The sequence below is a fragment of the Chamaea fasciata genome, unplaced genomic scaffold (assembly GCF_029207755.1).
Source record: "Chamaea fasciata isolate MVZ Bird 193981 ecotype frontalis unplaced genomic scaffold, bChaFas1.0.hap1 SCAF_24, whole genome shotgun sequence".
Lineage (NCBI taxonomy): Eukaryota > Metazoa > Chordata > Aves > Passeriformes > Sylviidae > Chamaea > Chamaea fasciata.
The window spans coordinates 5,375,406-5,385,980 of record NW_027094109.1 but is presented as its reverse complement, the minus strand read 5'-3'; the positions used below and the strand labels follow the sequence as shown (position 1 = coordinate 5,385,980).

General features: G+C 47.9%; 1 protein-coding gene across 1 annotated transcript; it reads right to left on the bottom strand.

Moving 5' to 3' along the window:
* Positions 1 to 398: 398 nt before the first annotated feature.
* On the bottom strand, positions 399 to 9,734 carry LOC136300800 (NF-kappa-B inhibitor zeta-like). Its single transcript, XM_066203438.1, has 13 exons — positions 9,378 to 9,734; positions 7,309 to 7,430; positions 6,664 to 6,712; positions 6,331 to 6,377; positions 5,843 to 6,189; positions 5,261 to 5,731; positions 4,513 to 4,618; positions 4,098 to 4,244; positions 3,807 to 3,867; positions 3,520 to 3,686; positions 3,328 to 3,438; positions 2,849 to 2,960; positions 399 to 2,498 (listed from the first exon to the last, which is right to left on the bottom strand). Exons 1-13 carry the CDS (start codon positions 9,625 to 9,627, stop codon positions 2,488 to 2,490), a joined length of 2,001 nt encoding a protein of 666 aa, XP_066059535.1. The 5' UTR covers positions 9,628 to 9,734; the 3' UTR covers positions 399 to 2,487.
* Between the last annotated feature and the right edge of the window lie 841 nt (positions 9,735 to 10,575).

Sequence of the window (10,575 nt, the reverse complement as noted above, 5' to 3'; positions counted from 1 at the left end):
CTGCCTCCTCACACCACACGGCTCTCAGCGTCTGTGCTGGGAGATCTTGTTCTGTTCAGGGAAAAAACAAAACTTCTGTAAACTTCTGGGGCTGCTGCTGATGGACAGAGATAACAGACAGAGATAACGAAGAGCTGGGACCTCCCCAGGCAGGATTCTCATGGGTGAGAATTCCTGCTGAACCAAGGGAGCCCCAGAGCTGGGATAGAAATGTGGGGGGTTTTCTGAAATTCCCTTTGGAATTGGTGGTGGGAAAGGGGGATGCTGGAGCGTTTCTGCCGTCCTAAAAACCAACAACAAAACCTCCACACACTCCTCAGCTTCTAAACTCTGCTTAATTCGCTTTTTCCATGATGTCCCTTCTTAGCACGGACAGAAAAGCACAGAAAAAACCCAAGTTACTGCATGAAATAAATGTATTTATTGGCAGGAAGGAGCAGTGGAACAACGTAAAGCCACCTACTAACAATGTAATTCGTGGATAACTGTGGTAAAATATGCTGAAGAAGCAAGTTCATCTCAGAGTACACTGAATAAATGATATCTATATGGATAATTAATACTCCTGTCCTTTCACCTGAACGGTTCCCATGGATAAAAGAGTAATGCTGGATTATTAAATGAGAGTTTTCTATGCTTTTTAAAAAGAAATCCTGTGAGAAAATTCAGGGTGGTTTGTTTTTTTTTTTTCCCCTGCAGCTGCTTATGGATGTTATTCTTTCTTCACTCTGCTTCATCCTCGTGATGTGGGATTTTTTCAGTTAATAATGGAAACAAGGAGCAGGATCTGACCCTTCAATCCCACAAATGGAAGCTGAGCTAACCCACAAGTTCCTCCTTAATTGCCTTCAAATGAATAAAAAAGTTCAGTGAGTTAAAATGTTAAAAGTTAAAACAGAAAAAAAGAAAGGATGAGGAGTGATGGGGGGGGACAGAGAGAGATAACCAGAGAGGAAAAATATCTGTAAAACCTGGGACCAAAAGGGCAAAAGAAAAGATGGTTAAAACATGAGGGAAAGCTTGGGAAGGAGGTGGATGAGTTATGCAGCTCACCATGACAATAACATATTATAGACATGTTTTTAAATGAAATACTGGAAGATTATGAATTATTATGTCTCAGACTAGAGAAAAACACAAGAGAGAGCCCTTCAGCTGTTCAGGGCTGTCAGAATAACCGTAGGATACGACCCAAATCCCATTGGAATTCACTTCAACACTGCCACTCCTCAAAGTTCGTCCACCTTGTGCAATGTAGCTCTTGGAGCTTAACACTTCAGGAAACCCCATAACACGAAAAAAAAAAAAAAACAACCTCTTTTTTTTTTTTTCTTTTTTCATTTTTGACAAGAAGCAAACTCAAAGGGTTCATTAAAAACGTTCCCCAAAGATGCTGAGTACTAAACACTGGACCCTGCAGTGGCCTCACGTGGGAAATCTCCCATTTTCCCCAACAGGAGACACGTGAGGCGTTGCTGGATCAGTGGAATTATTTTGGGTTTAGGTTCTGTAAATGTAGAATTGCTCCCAATGTAGCAAACAGGGAAGTTTCATAGAAACCAGCGAACTCGCAACCAGAAGTTAAAATTAAATCAGGGTAAGTCTGGGAGGGAATAATTAGAAATAAAAATTACCTAGCTGGTAGTAATTCTACTGAATAACTTGGTTTTCTGGCAGTGCAGGATCATTTCAGCTCGTTTGTGCGAAAAAAAAAAAAAGATCCTTCAAAAGCTGTTGTTATATATTTCAATTTTGTAAAGGTAAAATCCTCTGTTAGATCTGTTGGAAAGGAGCTGGTTCGAAACCCTTTGTCCCAGACTTCACCTACAACCCATTACTGGTGCAGAATTCTGATTGCACTAATACAAAGCTTGATTTTTGTTGAAAAATAAAAAAACAACAAAACATGCTCAGCACGATGTTTTACGTTGGAAGGACTAAGACTGCCTTAAAGTGTGACCCCTCCAGCCTTGGCCAAATTCAGAGCCAGGCTGCAGAAAACATTAAACAGAACTCCTCAGGCTCTGAATTCCCAGAGCTCAAGTTTAAAACGACTGAGGTTTTCAGTCCACCTGAACGCTGAATTTGGAGAGCAGAGACTAAGTTTAGACTGAAACCCTCAAGACTAAGCCTGAAACCCTCAAGACAAGGCCCTGGATGCTTCAAATCTTTTTTTTTTCTTGGGCTGAACACCTGCATGAAAAATCATCAGAGCTTCAGACTGCAGGGCAGCTACGCCTCAGACCCGAGCAGAGAAGCACAAATTAGTGAGAAAATGAAGAATCCAATTCTCCCTGGAGCACCCAACACTGAATTCCTGGCGAAACCTGCGCTGAGGATTTCCCTCATTGCTCAGTTTGCTCTTGAATTCTGCCTCTGGGTGAGATCTTTCCAGCAGTCAGTTGGAGATGGAATAGAATATATCCTGGATTTTGCCCCCTGTCCTCTTGCAGCAGGTGGCCCAGCAGATGCAGGTGAGGAGAGCTCTCAGCATTTCCCTGGAAGGCAACAAAGCAGCAAATCTCAGCTCAGTCCCCAGCCCAGCCGTTCCTGCTAAAGCCACGGATTTCTTCCCCCATTTTCTGCCCGGCTTTGGGTGAGGAAGGAGGTTTGCAAGGAAAATGAATTCTGGGCAGGGCTCTGCAGCAAATCCAAAAGTTGGGATGAGGTGCTGAGCATCTTTTCCACCAGCTCCTCGCTGTGGAGGTTTGACCTCAATGATTTTGGGGTGCTTTTCCACCCCAAATCCTTCTGTGGGATGGCAGAGCAGGAAAGGGACTGGACTGAACCTTCGCTGAGTCACAAAACCCTCCCAACTCCCTGGACTCAACTTCCTACCACAAAATACCTTTGAGGAGGACATCGAGGAGGTCTGAGGATGGCAAGGAGCAAAGTTCAGGTGAGTTATCTGCCTCTGGGGGAGCGGGGAGTCCTCGGGGAGCACCCAGCAGGCTGCAGCTCTGTGCAGGTGAAGAGACCAGAGCAGTCAATTTCCTGTTGAACTGGACTGGAATTAGTTTGGTTTTTGGTTTTGTTGTTTTTTTTTTCTCTGCTGTGTTTTCTCTCCTGTTGGGAGAACCTCAGTGGCTTGAAATGGGGCTTTAAGTCTGTATTTCTAATTGAAATCTTGTTGTCTTATTACATTTATTCCATGTACTCTGGTGGGAAATCTTATCTGACAGAGTCCAAAATGAGTTTGGAAAGGACAAAAGAGCTGTAACTTTTATTTTCCTTTTTTTTTTTTTTTTTTTTTTTGGTAAACACTGAATGTTTGCTTAATCCTGGGAAATAATCCTGCAATGTAAAATGTAAAGCACCCATAGTTACCTCTTCAAGAACATCCTGTGCCTGGGGTTTATGGGTCTGAAGCAACCACATGAGCTCCGTGTTCTCCTGGAGTTTTGGGCAGGCGGTGGAGGCTTGACACGAATTCAGCACCTGCAGGTGACAGCAAATCCCGTGCTTGCACAAGGACAGGAACACTTAAGCCAGGGCAGAGATTCCTGCCGTGATCCTCACCTGCAGCTGGGGCTTTGCCCCCATCTGGAGCAGGCAGAGAATTCCCTCCAGGATTTGGTCTTTCCGCAGCGTGAGGAACCTCCCCGCGCTGGTGTCCCTGGCAGTGCTCTGGGATTGTGTCACCAGCACGGTGTGGGCAAGAGCAGCACAGTGCAGGGGGGTGAAACCTGCAGGGAACACCCGTGGAAAAGTCAAATCCAGTGTCTGACCCCAGTCTGGAGTCAATCTGTATTTATAAATTTGGGATCCAAAGCAAGCCCCCGAGCAGTTCAGCTTTCCCTCTTTACCGTGGTGGTCAGGCAGATCCACTTCCACACACACCCCGTTGTCCTTGCAGTTTTTCAGGACCTGAAATGAAGGATATCCAGGTGATCCCTGGCCTTTGGCAGTGCCAAAAGCATCCTTTCCTGCCCCCAATCCCTGCGCAACCCCATCAGAGCAGAGCCATATAGAAAACCCCAGGTTATTTTAACCACCAGGACGTGCATTAGTTGTTTTTACTCCACTTTTTGACCACCAGGATGTGCCTTAATTTTTTTTTTAAATCCCTTTTTGCCCAACACCAAGGCCCAGTTTACCTCCAGAACTCTCAGGTATCCGTTCTCTGCGCACAGGTGGAGGGGAGTTTTCCCAGAGCTGTCCTGCTCGTTGACGTTGGCCCCCAGGGAGATCAGGTCACTCACCATCAGGTGCTGGTTCTTTTCTGCAGCAAGATGTAAAGCAGTCTGAGAAGGGAAGAAGGGCAGAAAGTTGCAGTGAAAGGCAAAAAAAAAAAAAAAAGTTTGAAAACAACAACATTTAATAGATAATAAAGAGGGGAGTTGGGACTTTGGGGCTCTGTTCCCACCTGGGCTCCATCGTTCCCTCCCCATTCCCAATTTCCCTTCTTTTCCAGGGCAGCAGGAGGGTGCTTGGCGCTTGGCTGGGGTTTGAAAAGAGGGTTCCATGTGATAAAAAAAATAACTTTTTGTCCCTGGCAAATCAGCCTCCTACCCTTTTCTCTGCATCTTTCTCGTCGATCTTGTTGAGGGATGCGAATCTCTGGGCCAGGGCAAAAGTCAGAGCTCTCCTTCCCTGGGCAACAGCTTTGTGCAGCAGCCTGCAAGAGAACTCAGTTGGGAACCATCAGAAGAGAAAGGAGTGCTCGAAACACCCCAAAAGAGTGATTAAAGCTATTGGTTAAACTAATTAGATATTTTAAATTTTTTTTTCTTATAAATAGGTATTTTCTCCACAGCACCCCATTCCAGGGCAATGCTGGGTTTTGCTGGGATCAGGGAAAGCTCTGTTTTCATTTCCAGCAGAACAGCCACTCCCAGCTCTTTGGGAGTCTGTGCTCCAGTTTGTGATTTTGGGTAATCCTCCCATCCATTTTTATTAGCAGTTAATAATAGAAATAATTACCCTGAGAGGGTCTGCAGCATGGAAAAGATTTTTTTTTTTTGCAAATATTTTTTCCCCCAATACATATTTTGCTTGATTTTAATTTGCTGGTCAATCCCTACACACACCCCCTCATCCTTAAATATTTTAACACCCTGAATTTATCCTGATATCAGCTGTAGCTCGGGGATATTTCTGCAAATAGGGAGGATTTCTATGTTTAATATCTGCCCAAAATTCCGTGTATTGGTTCAAGCTTGAGCCTCCCCTTGAGCAGAGAAGTTTTGATCAGAGGTCAGAGCAAAGCGATGTCCCCAGGGGACAGAAATCAACGTGCTTCGACAGAAAAATCGAGGACCTGTTGCCATTTTCATCGGGAGCCAGCAGTTTTTCCTCTGGGATGTTCCTCAGCCAGTTTTCCTCCCTGTGCAGCTGGAACTGGAAGAAGGAGAGGGCAGAGAGGTCCTGGCGGGGGAAGGGAATTGGCGTCGGCCCCAAATGTCCCCCCACATCTGGAGAGCCCCTGGGAGCTTCCAGCAACATCTGGGCTGGGCTGGGGAGGGCAGGCACGTCCTGGGAGGGAGAATTCCTGGAGAAACAATCCTGGGGTGGAGAATTCTTCAGGAAACATTGCTGTGATGGAGAATCCCTTGGGAAACATTCCTGGAGTGGAGAATTTCTGGAGAAACCTTCTTGGGATGGAGAATTCCTGAAGAAACCTTCTTGGGATGGAGAATTCCTGGAGAAACCTTCTTGGGATGGAGAACTCCTGGAGAAACCTCCCTGGGATGAAGAATTCCTCAGGAGACGTTCCTGGGATGGAGAATTCCTGGAGAAACATTCCTGGGACAGAGAATTCGTGGGAAAACCATCCTGGGATGAAGAATTTCTCAGGAAACTGTCCTGTGATGAAGAATTTCTGGTGAAATCATCCTGGGACGAAGAAATCCTCGGGAATCCTTTCTGGGAGCTCGGGAGAACATCCTGCATCCACCAGCCGCTCCCTTTCGCTCCCGTCCTGGACCTTTGGGCTCTTTCCTGCTCCCCATGGAGGGAAAGCTCCGCCTGTCCCGGTGGGATCGGCTGGAAATCTTTCCAGGAGCGCTCCTGGTGGAGCTGTGCCGGGCTCTGCAGCTCCGCGGGGAATCCCTGCCAAAAACTCCCGCCCGGCGCGGGGTGCCGGGGCTCCTCCCTGAGCTGGCTGGAATTCAGATCCTCCTGCAGCACCTCCACCAGGATGTCGAGGTCCTCCAAGCCTTTGAGGGTTTGCCCGGCGCTCTGCTTGCCCTGAAACGGCAACAGGAGGAGGAGGAGGAGGAGGAAGGGGGAGGGAAGCAGACATGAAGTGTCCTGTTCTCTCGCTGGGTGCTAGAACAGGAATTCTGCCCCGGGAGCCTGGCACAGCGGGGCTCAGGGTGTTCTGCATACCTGTCTAAGCTGTTTCTCTGTATAAGGGTGAGCTCGCCTCTTCTCTGCTGGAGGAAAAAAAAAAAATTTAAAAAAAAAAGAAAAGAGGGGGAGAAGAAAAAGTTCATGGCTGAGGAGAGGCACAAACAAAGCAGAGATTCCCATCAGTCCTGCCCCAGATGAGAGCCAGATAACCCGGACAGGGCGGTGGTGCAGGGCTGGTGCACTCCTGGCATCAGAGAGACCAGCAGGAGCCACTGACCGTGGGGCGGGAGCGCTCTGGTTCTGGGTACCCCACACTGAGGATCCCACTAGGAAAGGAGGCTCTCGTTACCCAGCGAGGCGTTTCCAAACCTGTTTTTCCTGAGGATCCTTTGGTTACCATCTTCGCTGCCGAGGCTTCCTGAGGAGACAAAACCACGCGGCTTCAATGCGAGGCGCTCGCAGCGAGGGGAAGATGAAACAGTGGCAAATATTGGAAACACGAACGGGGTGAAACCGCCTCCTGTGCCATGGGCTTGGCTCAGCTGGGGCTGCAGCTGGAGAGATTTCCATGGGTGGGGAATTCATGGCAGCTTTATAAAGATCTTTACAGCAGCTTTACAGCAGCCCCCGGGAGTTTTTTCAGCTCCTTGGGCTGTTTTTGCAGGTTCTGGAGCAACATTTTTACTGTTTATTGGGCCATCTTTGCCTCGATTGAATGATGAACAGCATCCATGGCATGGATGGGCTCCTGCTGTCACTGCCAGCCCTGGTTCTGTTTGAAATTTGCTTTATTCTCCACTTTGACCCAAAAAAAGCGTTGATTTTTTTTTTTGTTTTGTTTGGTTTGGTTTGGTTTGGTTTGGTTTGGTTTGGTTTGGTTTGGTTTGGTTTTTTTGGCTGGAAGAGGCAGCAGCTGCAGGTGTGAGCCCTGCAGAGCACTCGGCGGGGTGTGACTGTGTGCTCCGGGATGCTGCAGCCCTGGGAGGAACCTCCCCAACCCCGGGGGTTTCTCACCTTGCTGGGAGGCGGCTCCAAGCCTTTGGAAAGTCGGATTTTCCTCAGCAATTCCCGCACGGGCATCTTCACTCTCACGCCCATGTAACGCTTCTGAGGGGGATCAGAGCTAAGTTCAGAGTCTGGAAAAGTCACAACACGATGCTGGAAGTGACACAATTGCCTGAGCTCTTGGAGAGGGGTGGGAGGATTGAGGTCAGCCGGGGGAACGGGCTCTGATTCCCACGTTCATCAGTTTCGGGAAATTTCCACATCTCCCTGCGTGTTCTCGATAATTTTCCTTTCATGAACTCCTCCTGAGCTTCCCTGCCTGCCACAGAGCGTGGATTCGCTTTTGGGGAATGTGTCAGCAGGGCTTAGGTCTCTGCCCCTCTTACATTCTGATTTTCCTGTCTTGTGGTAAATCTGCCTTGGCAGTTTCCTGTCCTGTGGTCGGTGAAATTGTTATCGGTGCAACAACCAGGAGCAGAATTTGTTCGGGATTCAGATGGGGATGCCCTGCCCAGTGGCTTTGCCCCAGTGTGCTGTGATTCAAAGGGAAACTGATTTTCTGCGCCGGAAAGAAACTTATTTGAGAATACCCCTCGCTGTCCAAACAGGCTCTCTCTTTGTCAAAACAAGCTGCTCTGGGATTGTTTGTGTTAGCTTTCCTTGCATCTGGGGCCTGCATCCCCAAACTTGAAAGACTTGCCCAGATTAGGAGCTTAAATCCATTGGCTTTTGAAATACCTTTTATGTAACCCTGGCATTCACCTCCTTGCCTTGTGTGTCCCCCTGCTTGGAATAACATTTGTATAAAATGCATTCAGTGACAGATATTAGCATTAAAAAATTACGGATTTAATGCATCAAAAAATGATGAGTTTCATGCGTTAGATTGGGGTTTTCCCAATAAAAACAGACCATGGAGAAAGGCACAGCTCCAGGGAAAGCTGAGCTTTGGGAAGCAGAGCGTGGGATCCTGAGAGCAGGAGTCATCCAGCAGCAATGCTGGAGCTGGGAGAAACTTTCTGTTCCCACTGCAGCTCGTGGTGAGAGGAACAAAAGCAGCCCGTGTGATCAAACACAGTCCGGGGTTAAACAACTCAACAGCCCGAAACGAAAAAGGTGCGTTAGGCCAGCAGCTCATGGTGCTGGTAAATAAAACATGAAGTGCCCGGACCGATATTCCTGACCAAAATCTGTGCTGGGATGTGGCTGGGCCCCGTGGAGGGGACCCGGGGGAGCTCAGCAGATGGGGAAGGTGCAGCTCCCGGGACGGCTGAGAGGAGGCGATCCTGGCAGGGGAACCAGCCCCACAAGATGTGGTTTCTTGTTGCGTGATTTTTTGTTTCCCTTCCCCGCTCCAGGCAACGAGAGCTGACACCCCTCCAGAGGAAGGGAGGCGAATCCCGGGCAGCAAATGGTGCCTTTGGAATGGAGATGGGCTTGTTGTTTTGCTCTGGGATTTCTGGCACTTCTCGGTGTTTAACCTATCGCTGAATAACCAAAACACCAAGACCTCGAAAAGCAGAGTTTGTTTCTCAGGCTGTTCTAGGAATGATTCTTTTTTTCCCCCCCATGGATTCGTGTTTTGACGGTGAATTATTTACCGTTTGGAGAGTATTTGTAAGGCTTCTTTGAAAAGCTTTACAACAAGCCAGTAAGGTTGTTCGTATGTTGTTATCTGGGAAGAGTTTCCAGTGATGGATCAGATACATCCTAGGAATTGAAGGATTCTGCAAAGGCAATGATTCACCAAACACACTCCCCTGTGACTTTGAAATGGTAATAACTCAGGTCACATTTCGCGTTAGCTCAGAACCAAACTTGCAATTCAGAATGCAAACGAGCAGCACAACGCTGGTGATGGACAGAAATGCCAGAATTTTGGGCATCCTTTGGGAAACCAGAGCCATTCCTGACCTCAGCAGCAGCAAAATCCAGCCCAGCCTGAGCAGGGGAATGTGCTGAACATCTCTGCTGTGACTGAGCTTGGATTGTGCTGCTGCAGCCCCAGGTCACTGGGCTCCATCAGCTGCTGCGGGGAACACCAAAGAGGAAATGGGAATAAAGATTTTTTCTCTTACCAGCAGGAGCAGGCATCCCTGGAGGTTTGCAGGGAGGAGGAGGAGGAGGGTGGTAGATCTTGGGGCTCGCCACGTTCAGCTCAGTTAATCCAGAATCTGGCAGAGAGGGGCTCTGCTGGAAGCAGCTCTTGGGACTGGCAGTTTCTCCAGGCAGGGGAGATCCCTGGCCTGGGCTGTAGCCACACACTTCACTTTCACTCATGCTTTGGTTGACAAGGAGCTCAGGACTCATGCAGACCGTTTGCAACATCTCCACTGCGTGTGTGTGTGTGTGCAGGAAAAGATGAAAGAGAAGAGGGGAGGGGAAAAAAAAAAAAAACCAAACCCTGTTCGGTTCTGTTAAAAATAAAATTAAAAATCAATCCGGTATCACATGGAGACCATGGCAATGTAATTAATCCTCCAGTGTAATTAGCTGAGTCCAGCTTCCCTCTTGTCTTTGGAGCAGCAAGTTCCAGCAGGGGAAGAATGAAACCAGCCCTGGAATCCCAGCAGGCACTGGAAGCAGCTTTTGAGAGTTTCTTGGCTGCAGTTCTGCTTCGCTCTTTATACTCAGGTATGGTTTGGAGGACGGCAGCCTGGGAAGGCTCCACCCTCTTTCCTGACTATCCTGAGCAGCTGATGAAGAAATGAGTTTTCCCAAGAAAATGTTTAACTGCGAGTTGAATTCTTTATTTTTTTTTCCCTGCCGCGTGCAACAGGAAAAAAATTAAATTTTGATTTACTGGGAAGGGAAAAGCAACCTCTGGCTTAGGGTTGTGCAAGCGAGTAAAGTAGTAGGAGAGCCTTAATTAAATGTTTTGGGAATTCTCAGACGTGGTGTTCAGCTGGGGTAGGGTGAGTTTTGTTCTCAGTGCTGTGTTTTGGATTTAGGAGAATACTTTTGCTGCAGTGCCTGCTTTGTTTCCCCCAGATCCAGGAATTTTCCCAGGCAGGAGAAGCCGTGAGGGAGCAGCTTTGCTGGACAGCTGCCCATGGCCAAAGGGACGTCCCACACTGTAAAAACTCCTGCTCAAAATTTAAACTGGGGGGATTGAGGCACCGATTTCAGGGCAGCAGCTGGTGGGAGACCACCTTGTGTTTATTGTTTTAATGGGAGTTTTTAATCTCCCTCTCCCCCCTCTCTCATTTCATTCAATTATTTCATTTATTAAACTGTTCTTATCTCAATCAGGTGGGGTTTTTTTAACCTTCTCCC